Source organism: Ipomoea nil, unplaced genomic scaffold (genome assembly GCF_001879475.1).
Source record: "Ipomoea nil cultivar Tokyo-kokei standard unplaced genomic scaffold, Asagao_1.1 scaffold1770, whole genome shotgun sequence".
NCBI lineage: Eukaryota > Viridiplantae > Streptophyta > Magnoliopsida > Solanales > Convolvulaceae > Ipomoea > Ipomoea nil.
This window is the reverse complement of record NW_017618198.1, coordinates 279,960-299,401: the sequence shown is the minus strand read 5'-3', so window position 1 is coordinate 299,401 and position 19,442 is coordinate 279,960. Positions and strand designations below refer to the sequence as shown.

Here is a 19,442-nt window from a genome sequence, read left to right as displayed (position 1 = left end):
CAAACCCTTTTCAAGGGTTCAAGCTCACTCAACCAGACTATAATGCATAAGAATTAAACTACTAAAACCAATCAATTAGTAGTCTAACTTTATAAACCCATATATCGCTTCTTATTTTTTCAATGTGGGACACTCTTAAGACTCAGATTACCTGAAAATTTAAGCTTCGGAATTAGCACAGAAAGAAAGATCAGAGCATAAACATGATCAGTTGGTAGAGAACTGAATGCCTGAAAATTTTGTGGATTGCAGAAGTGTTCTTAGTATATGTACAGCAATGTATATTGGTCACGAGGACCCGTCGCTGCTAGAGGACGCAAACATTGCCTGATGAACATAGGTATACAACTACGACGTGGTGTCTTAACAGCCCGAGCAATGCTCGGTCTGAAGACGACTAAGCTGTACAAACGAGGGGTTTCGTCTCGGTTCTCGCAAACATCTAATGACTCACATTGGGCAACCATCGTCCTCTCCTTGCGGGATCATGTAGTTCCTGCAAAGCGGGCAGGTGACGTTCCAGTACTTGAGCCACTTCTCGAGGCAGGCCGTGTGGAAAACGTGCCCACAAGGCAGCTGGTTTATCTCGGCATCTGGCTTGAACTCTGCCAGGCAAACAGAACACTCTTGCTCTGGGTTGTTAGAGATGCACATTGCGTCGTACCGGATGGGGGGTGTTCGGCTGCGAAACTCCTCTATGTAGGACTCCGAGGGGGTTCCTCGACACTCGAGGGTGTCCAAGGGGCCTTCAATGGTGTAGTCTTCCCAGGATGCAATCCGGATGCCAATGACGCTAAGGATTGACCGGACAATCTCCTTGACAATCGAGATGGATATGGCGGTATTGACCAGAATCACGCACAGAACACCCGCATCTGCAGGTGTAGAATATGGCGAGAGACCCATACTAGACTCGAAACCTGCCAACAAACATGACTTTGAAGCTCAGCAAATTCCCTTAATAGAAATGAACTAATGGAAAGACTTGAACAAACAAAACAACATAACTGCATGGACATTCACATCCTTTCCTACAAGATGAGAGACTAATCTAGTCAAATCCCGGTCGGGTTCATTCGGGAGACAACCCTCCCGAGGGCACAATGATGGTACAGATGAGACTGATCTAATCAAATCTTAGTCAGGCTCATTCGGGAGCAGCCCTCCCAAAGGCGTGAGACTAATCTAGTCAAATCTCATTCGGGAGACAGCCCTCCACGGGTGCCATGACGGGACTAATCTAGCCAAATCTCGTTTAGGGTCATTTGGGAGGCAGCCCTCCCCTCCCAAGGACACTGTTACATTCACATGAATTCGGAATCTAAAATTTATTATTAATTTGGTTCTTAATCTAAAAGTTATGGAAGCACAAGTGTCCACCAATCCTTCATTACATACAATTTACAAAGGCTGATCAGGTGCAGAGCAATGAACCCTTCATTACATACAATCAAAACTGGTTAACAATCTTAACATTGGGCAACCCAACCAAGTTGATCGGGTCATTGACGGGTAACAACAAAGTTCCAAGTTTGACCTAAGTTATTGAAGCATTTGCAGATTTGCTTCATCTTAACTAAAAGTCTTAGCTGATAATTGGATTTCACATTAATGGTTATATGCTAAACAGGTCGGTTGTTAACTTGGTATCCAAATTCGACCCGTGTAAGCAACCTATTTACCTTCTTGATATGAGCCGATAAGCTATGAACAACCTAGACAGAATTTGGTAAACCCGAGACGGGGTTATCTCGGGTTTACCAAATTCAGAGCACATGAAACAACTAACCACTTAAAACAACACAGGACTCAAAGGTGATGGAGGATGATTACATCATAGCAAACTACAAGAGACAGCAGTATACAAAAATTTTACCTTCTGCCTCTGAGCAAAACCAACAGAACTCAATACACAGGATCTGCAAAAAAAAAAAAAAAAAAAAAAAAAAAAGGACAATATCACATCAAATCCCTTTTTCACAATCCAAATCCTGATTACAAGAAAAGGGCTAAACACAGATCCACCAAGTGAAACACTATCATATATATATGCCATTCTTTTCAATGAAAGATATGGGTAGTTTCTTCCTATCTTGAGAGAAAATTACAAAATCTTTTATTTCAACAAAAGTTTGGATAGGGAAAGAGAAAAGAGAAACCTCTTCTGGGAAATTTCTTGAATGAATTGCAGAATTAGACCAAGCAAGAAAAGAAAGTTGAGATCACCAAATAGATAGAGTTGCAAGTTGCCACCCCAAAAGGGCTAAAAACTGAGATCTATACACAGATCACACCCACTTCCCATGTGAAGCCCATCAATAAAAAGAACAGCTTTTTGTGAACCAAAAAAGGGATAAAAAGCAAAAGAAAAAGAAGAAAACCACAATAGAAGCAAGTGGGTACTACTTACACAGAGATGGAGGTGCAGAAGTTTGATCCCTTTGGCAAGAATCTGATGTTCTTATTAGTGTTCAGAGAAGAAGAAGATGAAGTTTGGGAGTTATTAGAGATTCATATGAACCCAAAGGAAAGAGATTGGTACAGTGGTGTGTTGTATTGATAATGGCTGATGATGTGAACCTGCCATAACCTCCAAATACCACCCCAACCCCCCTCCCCCATTTATATAATCAGACATTCTTGGCCCAATCCTAATTTTTTTAATACATTAAATTTTCAGCTTACGTCAAACTAATTTAAATTTTTAAAGTTTTTTTAAATAACTTTTTAATGAATAAATCTAAGTTACTTTTTCACCTCTTATGTGTATACTCTGTGTATAAATTTTTTTTTATCATCTTTCCTAATAACTCTTTAAGTTTTTAGAATTTAAACACTTCTTTATGACTTTAAATTTTCAGAATTCGAACCTCTACATTATGACTGAGCAAAACTTTAGAGTGGGCCTCACCACAAATTTTGTCACTTTCCCTAACTGCATCACTGCATGTTCCATGTTGAACCCATCAGTGTGTATATATAATTAGTGTATTTCCAACTGTAAAAATCCTGACAAATATAAATTGAACCAGACAAACGAGTTATCTCAGTCCTGGAAATACAGTATCAAAATGGATATGGATCCTTGCGTGCACCGTTCAACCTTGTAATTTGTTAGGAACTAAAATATCATACTTACCTGATAAACACTCAATCTAAAAATCTGAAACTTTAACTCCACTCCAAAAATTAAGAATTTTGGCCCTGTTTGGTAAATGGCTGTTACTATGCCCTGGACCCGTGTCCACAACATATTATGGACATCAGTTCAAAACGATGTCGTTTTCAGGGAAAATGCGTTATTTCAGTTAAAAGAAATTTGATTTTGTCTCGGCGTTAACGGCGTTATTCGTTTGTGTCATTATGAATGTACAGTTATGAGATTATAAATGTACAGTTATGAAATTATGAATGTAAGTTATAAAATTATGAACACAGAGCTCTGACATTATGAACATATAGTGATAAAATTATGAACATAGAGCTCTAAAATTGTGAACATGGAGTTTCGAAAATTATGATTTTACAGTTATTGAATTATGAATGTATAGTTACGGAATTATGAATGTACAGTTATGCAATTATGAATATACAGTTATGCAATTATGAATATACAATTATGAAATTATGAACACAAAGCTCTGACATTATGAACTTACAATATGAACATATATGATAAAATTATGAATATAGAGCTTCGAAAATTATGAAGTTACAATTATTGAATTATGAATGTACAGTTACAGAATTATGAATGTACAGTTATGGAAGTATGAATGTACAGTTATGAAATTATGAACATAGAGCTCTGACATTATGAACATATAGTAATAAAATTATGAAAATATACTCCTATAACGAAGCGGTCTGAAATTAAAAAATATGTGGAAGATAACAGTGCCACTAACGGCACTGTTACCCGAGTCCAGCATGCATGCTGGACACGGGTCCATAGCATAACGATTGGCTGTTAGTTGATTGTGTTAATTAGAGAGTATAACTAGTTAATAACATTAACTGATTGTAGAAAAATGTTTGGTAAAATAGTTGTTAGCTGATATCTGTTTGGTATAATTTCTTTTCTCAAAAAGCAAATTGAAAAAACTGCTTTGAGAATTTGTTTGAATTTTAGCATTTTTAAAATTGATTATTTAATCAAGTCAAACAATTAATAGTAGTCAAATAAGCCAAATGGACTAATAGGCTAATATTTTACTAAACATAGCCTTTATCAACTATGAAATAGACTTAGTCCAAACTCTTCTTAATTCTCATTAAATTTATCAAAAACATTCATAATAATAGACACTCAACTTAGGGTGTGTTTGGTTCGCACATAAAAATTAGAACGATAATGAGCCGGGAATCAAATACTTTAATGGTAATAGATATTGGTGCAAGTATTTTGCATGTTTGGTAGTATGATAGGATTGGAATGATTTTTCAATATTGATGTTTGGTTATGTAAGACTGAATAAAAGTTTTAAAAATACAAAAAGAAAAAAGCACTATAATTAATCGTAATATAATGACATCTAAAGTACTAATATGAACAAAAAAATCAAAACAAAAATTTAAAAACACTAATTCAAATTTAGAAATCAAATTAAGAAGCAACATATTTATTAAGACGAGATTATTTTTATTTTTTGATGACCCAATTTTTTTTTTTTTTTACTTTGTCTGAATATATCTTGAACTCTATGAATAAACACGGTACTCATGTCCATAAAAAAGTAAATTAAACTAATATAACTTCGAAACTTAACATTAAATTGTACACTTTTGTGCATAAAGAGCTTAACTCAAACCTCGAGTATTCACGACAAGAGTCAAACTACTAGCTCGAAGTAAGTCTCAAAGTGAAATTTCTCATACATTAAATATCTAAGTTAGTTATCCCACCAAAAAATATATCTATAATTCACCGAAGATATTAATCACCATATTTAACGATGTAAATTCTGGACAAACCCGAATACCCTATAAATTGGAAGAAGATATAACACATACATACATTATTATTAATATTATTATAATGATGATCCTGAAAAGAGTACGTGTCCAGTTGTCGGAGCAACATTCACAGAATGAAATGAGGTGTCTTCCAATGGCCCCTTCGTCACTACCTTCATGGCCAAGTGGCATGCAACTGGGCGTGACGTGCCCAAAAAATATACCGCCGGGCGCCACCATATATCATATATATCTATATATGACTACATGTGAACATGCAGAATTAAAGTCATATATATATATATATATATATAAGAACGCTCATATGCGGCGGGGTCTTACGGTGCGGTGGTACGGTCAAATTTCAGAATACACCAACAGTGTTAACAATATGCACCAACAGTGTAATAAAAACACACCCCAATGAAATGTAATAAAACATCACAAAATACACCAGACTCAAAAAAACACACTATATAACTCACCACCCCCAATGGTGTATTTCCGAACAGTGTATGATGTTTTTACTCACACCTAATGGTGTGTTTTTGGTGATGCAGGGCTCTGTTTACTCTGTTTTGTGTGGTGTATTTCCTAACGTTGATGGTGCATATTTGGTGAACTATTGGTGTTGCCGCACCGTAAGAAATAACCGCACCGTAAGACACTGCCGCACCTGAACCCGCCTATATATATATATATATCGCTTTCTTGTGATGTGTATATATGAATACACACACCTACAAATTCCAACCACCATTAAGGAGCAGATAGAGCAAGAAAACGTATACGTGTGAATGTGATAGAGACCATGACATGACCCAACAACATGAATTACACACTTTTTTTTTTTTTACTATAATTGTAATAAATATAATATTGTAATTTTTTTAAAAAAATATTCAATAGTTATTTGTAAATTAATTGATTTAAAAGTCAAGTACCTTGTGCACAGATGGTACTTGGGTTGGACTCCTATATGAGAGGTTGTGAGTTTGAATTTTAGTGGGGGTGTTATTATTGGCTCTTTGTGCTTCAGTAGGTTGAGTACAAATTTTAGTGCGTGTTTCCCTGTTATCACAGAGATTTGGCTTGTATACTACAAAATCCTTCATAAGTGTTCTAACCCTCCATAACTGTTGTTTCTTTATGGGTCGGTGACGTGTTCCAATAAGTATGTTGAGCTATGCCTTAAGCACGTGCACCGTTCCACCTGCTATCTAGTGTTACTGTATAACTGTCTTTAGTGCTTTGACAGGTTAAATCAAAAGTGCTATGGATTAAGTCTAGTACCTTTTATCCAATTATCCTATCAATTAAGTTATGTAAAATTTAATACATGCGTGTTTGAGGATCGTGTGAGAGGTGGGGAAGAACATTCATCATTGCCTTGTTAGCTTGATTGTTCATAGCACCATTCACCTTAGAGGGATTTTTTTTTTTTTTTTTTAAAGCACCTTAGAGGGAATTTAAAATGGCATTTTGTATTTATTTTGAATTGGTCAATCAATTAAATTGTACATCAAGATCATAGTAAATTTACTTGGAAATAAGAGAAGATTGTGAAATGATAAGTTTTTCTCTATTTATAACATATATTCTTAATTGTTACATTGTTTGATCATAACTGCTAAAGGAGTTATTTTGTTGGAGCATGCCCTCTACTACCTAATTATCTCTATTATAATAGATTGTGCTAGTAAAACGGCCTTTGAAATTTTCATAATATTCTTGAAATTTAACGAGATGATTAGTCATTGTTTTTTATGGTAAAAATCTTAGATACACTAAATATATATATATATATATATATATATATATATATATATTCTTGAACAAATGCCCTATATAGCTTTCATGGGTCAAGTCCTCTAAGTTAGGTTGAGTCTAGTAGCCTGCCACTTTGCCTTTAATATGATATGGTTTAGCCATTTAGGTCATATCAGTTGTCGTTTATATAATTCCAAAATTTTAATAAGTCTATCGAAATTCATTTATTATTACCAATTTTATTAAATTAAAACTTTAGTCTAGATTGAGGGGCAGAGAATAGTTCGCAAAAAAAAAAAAAAAAAAAAAAAAAAAAGAAAGATTGAGGGGCAGAGAAAACACATTCAAAACGTACAGTTTCATATATATATATATATATATATATATATATATATATGAAAAGTCAATATCATAGAGTTATATTCTATGTTATTTATAAGACCTAAGTGCACGTAGTCAAATAACATAAAATTGGACGAAATCAGCATAGTGACCTTTCCACTTTAATAAAGTCAGTCCAAGTTCATTGAACTATGAAAAATGATCACATTATTCAAATCTTAAACAATAGAAAATTGTGATTTTTCATGTGTATCTTAACTACATTAAGATTTTTTTCAATTATGTCAGAATCTTAATATTCCTCAGCTCACTTAATCGTCATTTAAATATGAAATCAGAAGAGCAAATAATTGATGGTGAATGATTGATTGAACTAGCAGTAAATGCATGATTGCCACTTCACTAGAAGGTTGAAAATATAGTGAATTATATAATGAGAATTTAGAACCTTTAAATGATATATAATAGGCACTATTTTATATAATTAGGTGGGTCCCGGTGTAAATGACTACTCAGATCAATTGACACGTATCTTACTTCATTCATTGACAACAAGGGGCCAAGTACCTTGTGCTCAAATGACATATAGTGACATTTCTTATGTGGGAGGTTATGAGATTGAGACTCAGTGGAGGCGTTGTTGACTCTTTGTGTTTCATTATGTTGAGAAAGGCAATCAAATGTACCATTTAGACATATTAAATCAATAGCATTCAAAAAAAATATAACTAGTGATTCTTCCATGGTTATGCTGTGCAACCGTGTGCAAAATGCATGGTGCACATAGTTGCAAAAACGACGTCGTCTATTTAAAAAAAAAAAAACAGTTTCAATTTCCTTCAACAGCATTATGTTGTTTATTCATTCTGGATATTTAGACGAAAATCGAAACTGAATTTTTTTCCATTCATGTTGGATATTTAGTTTATTCATTCTGGATTTTTAGGTCATTCATTCTGGATTTGTATTTCATTCATTCTGAATATATAGTTTAAATTATGCACAACATAATGCTATTGCCGGAAATTGAAATTGTTTTTTTTTTTTTTAAGTGAGACGCGCTTTTTAGTCAACACGACGTCGTTTTTCCAACCGTGGTTCTTGATCAAGATCCTCATTAGACATAAAGTTGGGCCCCCTTTGTAGCATTGCTTTGGGCTTAGTCCCTGACCCAAAAGTTTAGAGAAGATGGGCGGAGGCCCAATATTGCTTCATAATAAAGGAGCTCAATCCTGAGGCCCATTATGTTTTAACGGGCTGGACAAAGCCCGACATTGAGCGCGTGAAACTCATAAACAACCTCGTAAGTCGTAAGAGCTCAAGAAAGAAAAGTGGCATCGCTCGGTAGGGTTGTCATAACTCATAAGCCTCTCCCCTGCTGCCTCCACCGCTAAACCTCTTTGCTCCGATCGACGTTCGCAGCTCCGGTAAGTTAATTTCAATTCAGTTTTGAGTTCAACTTTTCACATATGCATTGTTGCTTTGGCGAAATTCGTTTTTTTTTTTTTTTTTTTTTTTTTTTTTTTTTTTTGGTTCGGTTTGATTTCAACTGAAACCTCCATTTTTTGGGATAACGATGAAAACCTATTCGATAGTGTGCGTTGGATAAAACCGCTTTTTTACCTTAGCGGACAAAGGATCAGTTGTTAATAGTTGATCTTCTCAAAACCGGGAGTCGAACTTAATTTTGTGGTAATCTCCAATTTTTTGTGTGTAGCTCGAAGGAAGTTTTTGGGGGAAGAAATGGAGACAACGACGGAAGTACAGAAGGGCATAAAAAGGCGACACATTGGGAGCAAGAAGAGAAGCGGGAAAGCGAAGAAGAAGCAGAGGACGGCGCCGTTTAACGAGAAAAAGCCTAAAATAGATAAGAAAATGAGGAAGCTGTTTGAGAAGAGGGCAAGGGATTATAATTCAGATGAGGATGAAGAAGAAGATGATAAGGACAATGCGGTGGTGGGAGGAACGTCGGTACAGGATGAATTTGAAGAGGATTCTTTTAATGAGGAAGGAGATGGTGGAGAAGAGAATGAAGTGTCTGGAGATGAAGGCGGAGAAATTCAGCCCGGAATTACTAGGTTCACGGAGGGATGTAAGGCATTCAGAATTGCATTCAGGAAACTCCTTAAGGAAACTGATTCTGCTTCTGATGATGTGCTGGTTAGTAGCTCTCAATCAGTTGAACTTCATCATCTTCTTCATTTGTGTCCTATGAGACATAAGTATTATAATTTTCCTTGTACTAACTCTTTCAAACCCCTAATATTATTATATTTCACATTTTTCCTATAGGTAACAATCAATTAATTTTGTTATACTTTTTTCTCCTAAGTAGCTGTTCATCCCTTAAATATTATATTTTGATTTACAAGTATTATATTTTTCTCAAAAGTATTACATTTTCCTTTATAAGTAACCAACAATTTATTCTGATTAGTATTAAATTTTTTAACATAAGTATATTGATCCGACCTGTCTCACGGATCCATAAGACAACCTCATAGGAGACTCACCCTTTCTATAAACCTTGAAGTGATTTCTTGCATAGTTATTTATAGGTAGGATGAAAAGAGTAATCTTGTTGATGTGTGGATGTTATATAATTATCTATTGCCATAATCGTATATAGAGTAGCTAACCTCTATATTTTATATTGATATGGAATGGTTGCCCCGGGAATAAGTGATTACTGATAATAGTTTTTAAGTTGATTTTGAATTGCATTTATGCTTCAATCCGACTTGACATGGGTATAGTGCTTTTTAACAAATAGAAAGTCGAAACTTTAATTATGAGTGGATGCGGTTTTCAGGGTCCTGTGTTATCAGCCCAAAAGAAGCTTGTAGCAGAGAAACTTGCCGAAGAAGAAGCAGAACGGAAAGTGAAGGGTGAGGCAAAGAAGGAGAAACACTTGGTATGTATTTCTGAGTTCTTACATTATGTAATATTTAAATACTTCAATAACTCATTGATTTCTAAATATTTGAAGTTGCTTTTTATTCTCGTTCATGTACAAGATTGGAGAAAAGGGCCATGTGAAACCAGCTAATTATTTGGACTCTCATGAAAAGTTGCTAATAGGAATTGCTACAAAAGGAGGTACTGTATTAAGTTTTTTTTGTTCGAATTTAATGATAAACAACAATTGCTTCATTAAGCTTGCTATTAGGATGTGAAACTAACTTGCTTCTGTGTTGCCCATATGCATTGCTGGAATCTCAGTGGTCAAGTTGTTCAATGCTGTAAGTAGTGATGCAAAGTTCTACCTTTTCGGTGCCATTTTGTTATTATACATTTTCTGTTGGATGTTGCTTGTTGAATATGTTATACAAAGTTCAAGCTTTTTCTTTTTTTCTTCCCCTTAAAGGTTAACAAGGCGCAACAAGCTCAAAGAGGCTTAAATCCCTCAAGGGCAAAAGATGAAAAAAGTAAGTGAAAATAACTAAATATTTCCGCTTTCAAAGCTCTCTTTTCTTGGTTAGTTTGTTGAAAAGATAGCGATGATACTTGTAAGCTATATATTATGAGAGTTGCCGGGTTGTGGAGTTGCGGGGGAGGTTAATGAGGTGTTGATTTAGGAGCTCGTTAAAAAGAATGGTATCAGTGTGTTTTTCTTGTGATTCATATCTTAGACATCTCAAAGACCATTCAACTTTCAGACTACACATTATATAGTTAATGTAGCATATTAATAAACATCTTGCGGTGATTGAACTATAGAGTAGTATTTATTCCTTAGCTGCTATATTGCTTGGTAGTTGGATTACAATTTGGTACTAACTGCTACTCTTTTATGTTTGACCTATTAGCAATAAAGAAGCGAAAGAAAGAGGCTTTCTTCTCTGAGTTGGGCAAGACTTCATCCCAGTCAACTAGTATTGTTCAAAAGGTCACCCCACTTTCTTGATATATTCTCTCACATGTGCAAGTACAAGAAAGACCAGTTATTTTGAGAAATTTTCTGAACAAAGCATAATTTTCACTATGCTTAATCTATATATATACTAATTGCATGCAGGTTGGAACTTCTGGTGGGTCAAGAGATAAAGACGGCCCTGCGTGGGCTCCATTACGTGACAATTACATGTTAACCAATCCAAAGTTGAAAGACTGGGATAAAAAGCCGGTAAGAGCCTCTTGCTATTAACGAACATTAAATCAAGAGATAATGCAAAAATAGTTCCTTTTGTTCTTGGTGTTAGCTTCTTGTACGATGGATGATCTTTGACCTACTCTACTGCACATTCAGGATACGGCTATGGGAGACGAATCTGGGATGCCAGCAGATACAGATTCTTCATCGGATGACGATTAGATTTTTGCAATGTTAGATAGTTTTCAAGCTAATGACCACGTGATTGTCAAAGCGTATTCGTTGCAGTTAAAGAATCCAAGCTTCTTCTTGAAATTATGGTTATGGGATGGTGGCATGTTGTATCCAAGTTGAAGCAGCTCCAGAATGGGAGTGACAAAAGTTCTACCCTCTCCAGTTGTTCTCAGAGAAAATACTGCTCCTACCCTGTTGTATTAACCAGTATTAATCCACTCAGCTTTGGATGCTTACTATTCTATTTATTTATATAATCAAAATACAGGTTTTTCACAGCTGCCAAATAAGTGTAAAAAATGTTTTCACCATTGAATCCCAAACCCAAGGGTCCTTCACCCTGCTCGACAGAGCATTTGGGAGGATGTAGTAGACAGGGTTAAATGTTAGTACGCACAAGAGATTTGTTCATTGTGGTCATAATTTCGAAACTGTCGCTATTGAACCAGTGAACTAAGTCCGTGTGGGCTGTTTGGAGCTAAATTGCTCGCATAATGTCTCATTTTGCGACTACTAGTAAAGCAAAATTTTTATTTTGTTATTTATTTTATAGGCTTATGGTTTAACTGATTAACCGATTTAACAAAGATAATAGTTTTGCTTTTGGAATGAGAATGACAATAGAGAAAATAGAAGGAAATTGCAAATATGCAAGTGTTACTCGGATAAGATAGATTTAGTAAAAAGATAAAATTAACCAATCAATTAGCTAAATTCAGTTTCACTATATACCATGTCAAAAGATGAAAATACATCATGTCATATAGTGAACCAATAGAGTGATAGACTCTATTAACCCAATGAACCATTCCTGGAATCTGAAACAGAAAGAAAAATGCCAAAGCATTTGCCAGACAGAAACCTCAGATTATTACACACAGTTGTATTACAATCGTTTGGATGAAGAATATATGTATGTATATATATGTATATGTATATGAGGGGATTATTTCAAAGCTCAACCCCTCTTAAATGTGAATCAAAAGACTGGGAAAATATATACACCTCCATTAATTTCTTGAGAATCAATTGAAACACCTAACTCCTACTACATACTGCATAGAGGGGTAAAGGTATAGATCACAGGACAACATTCCAAGAGAGCTTCTTTTAATCCTTTGACCTGAAACCATTTCTGAATGTTTCAGGACATCTCATCGCGCGCAAACTCTTCTCCAGTTAGAGTTGAAGATGGGAGAGGCGGGATAGCCCTAAGCCTTGCATGAGAATCCTCAGTGCAAATGCAGTAGACTGTTGTTTTTTTTGGAGAAAGCCATTCTTCTTAAAGTAGGTAAATTTAATTGTTGAATGAAGTATACATCTATCCTTTTTTTTTTTTTGTTTTTTTTGTTTTTTTTGTTTTTTTGTTTTTTCTTCAATTATCGAATCTGATTCATTGATGTGGATGCTCTGTTCTGTTCAGTATATACTGCAGTCACCGTAAAATTTGTCATCATTTATCCGTTTGCAAGAAGCGCCAAAAACAAGTCTAAGAAATTTAAGGACTATTTCTTTCCCAGCGAGTATGCAAAGAAATATTTACTCAGTAGGTTCTGGTTTGGCCTTTTGGGTCGTAATCATAAGCATCCCCAGCTTTGACAAATCTTCCCTTCACACGCCTTCTAACATCAGCTCTTGCCTTACGCGAAGCATACCTCACTTGCTTTTCAAATCTGTCACAATTTTAAGAAATTTGCCAGAGTCAAATTAAGGGGGATTCTACAATCTCGGCAATAGCTTTTCAGATGGCATAAATACACTTTTTCTAAGGAAAAAAATTTGCTGTTCTTACTTGCGTGTCTTCTTCTTCTCTTTGTAGCGCAATATGGCGTTACTCCTACTACTTGAAGGCAATAAGTTTTCAGGACCTGAGGAACCCCATGGTGGCTCTCCCACGAGGAACATCGAGGAAAGTCCACAGTCCTGAAGTCCAGCGCTCTCTCCAGAGAGATTCGAGAATGAGAGGCTGTACTTATCTTGTCTTGCAAAACAGTTTATAGATTCGGTTTTGCTGGTTGTGGAATCTGCAAATGCAGCATTGCTGAGCTCTGGTTGTATTGTATTTATCCAATTGATTGATGACCCCTGGCACAAGTAATCAACGTCTTAAAATGCTCGCTAACTATTAAGACGGGAATCATAGACAATGGAAACAAATATCAATGTATTCTGATGACGCATGAAGGTGCAAAACAATAGCAAAAAAACAAGAAGAGATCATGCAAACATAAACTATCTGAACAGCGAAGCAAGGCTGTTAAAAGCTGAGTGCTTAATGTACCCTGAGTTAAGTAATACGTGTGTATACAAATACATACATAGAAGTTTTAAGTCATGCAAGCTCAAATATTGTGAGGAAGTGAATCTAAAGATGACTTGCACAATATACGACAGATTGTGAATATTGTTGATTGCATCATGAACAATAAATCTTGGCACGAAGGAGTTAACTTTTAATGATTATTTTAATTTGGAAGTGTTGAAGTGTATGAGCTTTATAAGAATTCTATCAACAAAGAAGTTTTTGCTTGTAGCAACAAGGGAGAGATAAGCAGTTAGATTTAAGAGTTCAGCATTAGACCAACCTCGACATCATTTGCATCCTGAGAATCATTATCAGCACCAGGCACATTGTTTGTTCCAAAAAAGCCATCAATACCTTCATCCTTAAAAAGCTCATTTGCATCATCATTAAGAGAAGCAGTAAATTGTTCATAATTCTCAAAACTTAGATCAAGCTCATCCATATTGATATCCCCATAGGTAGGTTCATCTTCATATAAAGTTTGGCCTTTGGTTCCAGAATAGCAAACCTGAATGATAGCAATATAAGAAGCCAAAGTTATTCTCAAGAAGTGAGTTAAAAGAAAAAAAGGAAGACAAGAAAGATGCATTTGAAGCAGAAATATGGTGCCACTTCAGTCGAAGATCAACCACTCCTCTCTCCTCTTTTCTGAAGAGAGGGGAAGAAGTAGATAATCCCAACATTCCCGAATCTAACAACATAATCTGTTTATGGCATAAGATATAACAGCATAAGGAGCCCTCTACCTTTAACTCCCTCATATTCATTCTCTTGCTATTAACATTCTATGTGTTCCCTGAAATAGTCCCCTTCAATCTGCACTTCACTCAGCAAGCGCCTAGCATTCAGTCAGTCTTAAAGCTATGTAAATTTTTGTTTGAAGAGTGATAAACTAAATGGCTACCAGAGATGACAAAAGAATTATGCATTTAAATCACCGCTGCATTGAGCAAAAACACTAAAGTGAAATGGAAGACAATCTATAGGCTCTAACACATGTAAGACCAACATCAGTTCAGACTGGTCAGCATGATCAGACCATCAATTTCTGAGATATCATTGTTAAGATCAAGGGTTTGAAGGTTTGGTGGTGGTAGCCACCACTTGCAAGTAATACATAGAAACTAAAGAAAGCAAGAACATATCGATTATATGGGTGGGTATATCATGTGTCGTGTAATGGGCTAAGCCTAAGGCTACAATAGGTTTATGCTTGGGTTTTCCTATACTTCAACTTTCCACTCTTTTGAAACTCAATGGCTCTAGGTTCTAAACATGGTAGTGTCAGAACTGAACATGTTGAAGAAATAACCATGGCATATTGATATTGAAAGAAGGCAGGCAAAGTCACCAGAACGGTAACTCTGCTAAACAGAATAGTGATTCTGGCAATGGTAACGGCAAAAGAAATTTGAAGTTTTCTAGGGTTATAAGGCTCTAATACCACGTTAAAACTGATGGGTTGAAAGTTTGGCAGGTGATGACTAAATACCACCCAACAATGAGGGGGAAACCAAAGAAAGCAAGATTATATTTATTATACTAATAGCAATGGAATAGTACACATTTTGACACTAATGCACATGATTATATAGGCACATCATGTGCTATATAATGGACTAAACCTAAGTTTATGATAAGGTTAGGTAAGGGTTTTCCATTATTTCCACAATCATGTTACAACCATTTCCTTCTAACCTCAAGTATTATTAAAAAATAAAATAAAATAAAATTACCTTTGAAGTAGAATTGGTGGATTCAGTCAACAGTTCGACATTCTCCAGTTTGTTAAGTGGAGTTTCCTTAGAAGACTCCGTGCAAATGGTAGATTTATCCACACTCCGCGACTCATTTCCTTCGACCACAGTGGACACATCTTGAGCGCTCTTTCCTTCAGACCCTTGGATATCCCTAGGATCATTATTTGTTAAGCTCATCAAACTCATGCCACTCTCACAAGTGGAATCACCGATCAAAGGGATACCTAAGAGAAAAGACCAGAGTGAAGGCAGTTCTGCAGCTGAAGGACAGCCCAAATAATGACTAACCGGTTGCCTAGTATGGGTGGAACTTGTACTAGAACTAGCATGTGCTTCCCAATCACAATTCTGACAAAGAGATAAACTTTCCTCAATACATCTAGCAAAAGCCGGTTGTGAATTGCAGCTTTCACATACAAGTGTCCTGGAATGGCGCTGTGAAAGGGCATTTGCAGAATGGACACGGCAGTCACAGGAAAAACATAAGCAAGCTGCATCAGATCGACAATATACCATCGATTGCTGCTCCCCGCAGAAGTCGCATAAATAACCCATTACTCTGCACCAATTCCCCAAGATCAAAACCAAGCTCGAATTCTACTCTTTTTAGACCTTCAGATGACACTGACTTTTAACCAATTAAAGTCACTTCTCAATCAAACACAAATAACAGTTCAGATGATTCTACACTTCCTCCTTCAAGACAATAACTGCATTGCCAAAAACCAATACAAATGAGAAATAACTCAGAGTTCTACAATTTTACACTATATTTTGAAGATATAATAGAATGGTAGAAGTAGAAAGAATATGAGACGCCTAACATCTAAGGAATAACAAGAAACCATTTCACTCAGAAAACAAAGAGCACTTGATTCTCAGAGAATCAGAGAACCAAAAGGTTAAATATGTTATTACCACAACCAGTTTGTTCCTGCCCATCCTAATCTACAACAGGGAATAACATATCTTCTTCTTCTGACCATCAAAAATTCTAAATTCATATTGAAAAGTCTAATCTTTGGAAATTTGGGCAATTTCAAGTTAATCAAATCAATCATTTCAAGCATAGTAAAATAATACTAAAAGTGCCTCCAGTAAAACACATTAAAGTGCAAACAAGAGAGAGAAAGAAAGGTGCAGGACATGAAAAGCAGTCACCTAGTGAGAACATAATAATAAAAAATATATCCAATCAAAGTTGAGAAGTCTCTGATAAAACAAGATTCAAAGACGTCCAAAGATTAGCCACTAATAATCTGAAGAACACTGTGCTCTGGAATTCTTCAAGAAATGTAAATTTTCAACAAACTCATACAAATCATAAGTGAAAAATGAAACCAACCCAGAACAGAAGAAGAAATATATAGTTTTTAAAACCCCCCCCACCCCTCCACCCAAAAAAAAAAAAAAAACTCCCCTCACCTAATTTAACAGTGAAGATTACATACCCATATCTCTTAGCAGCTTTCACCTTCACAATGAAACCCTAAACAGAAAGATCAGACCTCTCTCCCCCACTCTTTCATACACACTTCTTATGTGTGAAATTGAAGTGTAGAATTGAGATAATAATTAATCCTATATCTTTCTATATCTATCCATATATTCTCCTAATAACACCAATAATAATGCTCTGTAATAATAAGGCGATAATAAAGATCTCAGGAGAGGGAACACCATAAAAGGAAGGGATGAGCTGGGAGTGACACTGTCCTTTGCATGAAAAGTAAAAGTTGAGCTTTTCCCTATTTGGAGTCCCTTCATCACACCCACCCCCTCCCCCACCCAAAGATAAAAAGACAAATCCCTATTTAAAAATAAATAAAAATAAAAATAAATTGATTACCCCCTTCACACTTCGTTTTTCAAATTACAGAAAAACAAATACATATACCTCACGACACTATATTGTTTATCGTTCAAAATTATACATTTCACGCCCGATTGAAACCGTAAATCTTCCATTTGAAAACATAAACAACGAAAACGTACAGATATAACATTTGAGAAATACACTACATGATTCATATGAATACGTGATATCATATGATCACAAAACATATATCGTAAAATTCCTTTAATTTTGGGTGTAATTATACGGAATTGAAGCGAACGTTTCAGAAAACGGCGATTTGAGATATGAATACCTTGATTGAAAATGTGATGAAGAAATCGGGGGAGAAATTGAGACTTTAGCAGCTTCCAGTGTCAGACTGGCAGTCGATCTCTACACGCTGACTGGAAAATGATGAGACCTTCCTGCATGAAGTGATTTATAAAAAATGATAAAGGTTGTGTTGTGCGTTTACGATTTTACCCCTCCCAAAATGCCCACGTGCTCCAATGACGTAATCCTGCACGTTTTTCACCTTTACGAATTTTACTAGCAGCCAAAATCGCCGGGAACCGTTATCGGCCAAACGGCCGACGACTCGACGAGGCTAAGAACGGGAAGAAAAATGACTTTTCTGAATATATATATTTTGTCTTTCAATTTTTATTAAAAGTTTGTTATTTTTTTTTTTGTTAAATGATTTCTTTTTATAATATCACATCCAATTTTATTTTTTAAAACAATTTTATAATAAAAAATGACCATACATTATATCTTTTCTATGACTCCACATTTTCAAAACAAAATATTCCTTTTATTCTAAAATAATTTGATTAGTGTAAAAAAAAATTATTTATGATATTTATTTTAAAAATGTGAATACCACTTTGCTTTCTACTAAAAAAATATGGAAAAAGTTTGATTACATTTTTTATATTGGATAAGTTCAATTAAATTAGTTAAAATTTATGATTATAAGATATTAAAAATGTAATTATCCTTTCAAAAAAATGTAATTATCATATATAGAAGAGTCATAATAGTCTAGGACTGTCTAATAAATCGAAATAATTTTAGCTAACTGTTAACTAAATTAATTTGATCTAATTTCATTGGTAATCAAATAATCGAATTATGTCGATTAATGATTTAAAAAAAAAATCAGTTATTAGTTAATTTGGTTAAAATGTTTAAAATTCACTGAATTTTTAATAGAAATATAATATAATTTAATTAATTGATAAATATTAGGTCAAATCATTGTGATAAAGTTTTACATGCAAATTATTGTGTGTATCATGGTCCAAAACGACGTCGTTGAATATTATGAGTAAAAATACTGTACATTATGTGTTAGAACAATGTATATTATGTGTTAGAATAATGTACATTACATTTTAAAATAATGTACATTACGTGTTAGAATAATGAAACTTTTGGAGTAATATAATGTACATTATGATTTAGAGTAATGTACATTATAAATTATAAGACAAGATATGTTCATTATAGAGTATAAATAGATCACAAAAAAGTTGTGGAAGCGACATGACATTGAATAGTCCAACTGACTCTCCCATAGTATTCAGACTTGTTTTCTCAACTAGTGTTTTATATGCGGGATGCTCACAAATATATGCTCAATATTAATACTCAATGTTAATTTCTTTTAAGGAAAAATACTCCGTAATTTTGTGTGTGTAGTGTCTATTAAATTTATAGTTATAGAATTCATATTATTATATTAAAAGTATAGTACAGTTGATTATTTGAATAATAATTATGATATGATTAATATTATTAAAGTAAGAATTTTATATATGATAAATTACTAAATATAATTATGTAATATTTAATTAAAATCTAATGAACCAAACTTATTTTTTATAATAGTATGTCTACACACATTATTAACATTGAAGAATATAAAAAATATATATTGAGTATGTATGTATATGGTAATAATAATGGAAAAAGATAACATAAGTTATAATGGTAGGGATATTTTTATAAAAAAAAAAAAAAATGAACATAAATCATGAGTATAACATGGATTGAGCTTATTATATTTGTAGATTTAGAATATAAGGCAATTCCCCTATCCCTTCTAATTCATTTCGAAATTAACGGAGCCAAAAATTATGA

General features: G+C 34.5%; 3 protein-coding genes across 6 annotated transcripts; 1 reads left to right on the top strand and 2 right to left on the bottom strand.

The window, feature by feature from the left end:
• Positions 1-215: 215 nt before the first annotated feature.
• On the bottom strand, positions 216-2,510 carry LOC109192606 (probable E3 ubiquitin-protein ligase XERICO). 2 transcript variants are annotated; one of them, XM_019343314.1, is made up of 3 exons: positions 2,413-2,510; positions 1,877-1,919; positions 216-920 (listed from the first exon to the last, which is right to left on the bottom strand). In XM_019343314.1, the coding sequence occupies exon 3, from the start codon at positions 904-906 to the stop codon at positions 451-453; it is 456 nt and encodes a 151-aa protein (XP_019198859.1). In that variant the 5' UTR covers positions 907-920; positions 1,877-1,919; positions 2,413-2,510; the 3' UTR covers positions 216-450. The 2 variants fall into 2 exon arrangements, with proteins under 2 accessions (XP_019198859.1, XP_019198858.1); XM_019343313.1 differs by lacking the exon at positions 2,413-2,510 and adding an exon at positions 2,160-2,366.
• Positions 2,511-8,387: 5,877 nt separating this feature from the next.
• On the top strand, positions 8,388-11,673 carry LOC109192620 (RRP15-like protein). Its single transcript, XM_019343336.1, has 9 exons — positions 8,388-8,495; positions 8,786-9,228; positions 9,881-9,982; positions 10,086-10,167; positions 10,291-10,310; positions 10,436-10,496; positions 10,878-10,957; positions 11,087-11,194; positions 11,318-11,673. The coding sequence occupies exons 2-9, from the start codon at positions 8,812-8,814 to the stop codon at positions 11,381-11,383; spliced, it is 936 nt and encodes a 311-aa protein (XP_019198881.1). The 5' UTR covers positions 8,388-8,495; positions 8,786-8,811; the 3' UTR covers positions 11,384-11,673.
• Positions 11,674-12,383: 710 nt separating this feature from the next.
• On the bottom strand, positions 12,384-17,810 carry LOC109192234 (zinc finger protein CONSTANS-LIKE 9-like). 3 transcript variants are annotated; one of them, XM_019342802.1, is made up of 5 exons: positions 17,611-17,810; positions 15,437-16,170; positions 13,981-14,208; positions 13,188-13,480; positions 12,384-13,068 (listed from the first exon to the last, which is right to left on the bottom strand). In XM_019342802.1, exons 2-5 carry the CDS (start codon positions 16,013-16,015, stop codon positions 12,939-12,941), a joined length of 1,230 nt encoding a protein of 409 aa, XP_019198347.1. In that variant the 5' UTR covers positions 16,016-16,170; positions 17,611-17,810; the 3' UTR covers positions 12,384-12,938. The 3 variants fall into 3 exon arrangements, with proteins under 3 accessions (XP_019198347.1, XP_019198349.1, XP_019198348.1); XM_019342804.1 differs by lacking the exon at positions 17,611-17,810 and adding an exon at positions 16,886-17,121; XM_019342803.1 differs by lacking the exon at positions 17,611-17,810 and adding an exon at positions 16,912-17,121.
• Between the last annotated feature and the right edge of the window lie 1,632 nt (positions 17,811-19,442).

Coding starts and splice junctions, on each gene's coding strand:
- LOC109192234 (XM_019342802.1), bottom strand. CDS start 16,015: ATGGGTTATTTATGCGACTTCTGCGGGGAGCAGCAATCGATGGTATAT. Junction 13,481..13,980: donor AGGATGCAAATGATGTCGAG/GTTGGTCTAATG, acceptor TACTTGTGCCAG/GGGTCATCAATCAATTGGAT. Junction 13,069..13,187: donor GAGAAGAAGAAGACACGCAA/GTAAGAACAGCA, acceptor AAATTGTGACAG/ATTTGAAAAGCAAGTGAGGT.
- LOC109192620 (XM_019343336.1), top strand. CDS start 8,812: ATGGAGACAACGACGGAAGTACAGAAGGGCATAAAAAGGCGACACATT. Junction 9,229..9,880: donor CTGCTTCTGATGATGTGCTG/GTTAGTAGCTCT, acceptor TGCGGTTTTCAG/GGTCCTGTGTTATCAGCCCA. Junction 10,168..10,290: donor AGGAATTGCTACAAAAGGAG/GTACTGTATTAA, acceptor CTGGAATCTCAG/TGGTCAAGTTGTTCAATGCT.
- LOC109192606 (XM_019343314.1), bottom strand. CDS start 906: ATGGGTCTCTCGCCATATTCTACACCTGCAGATGCGGGTGTTCTGTGC.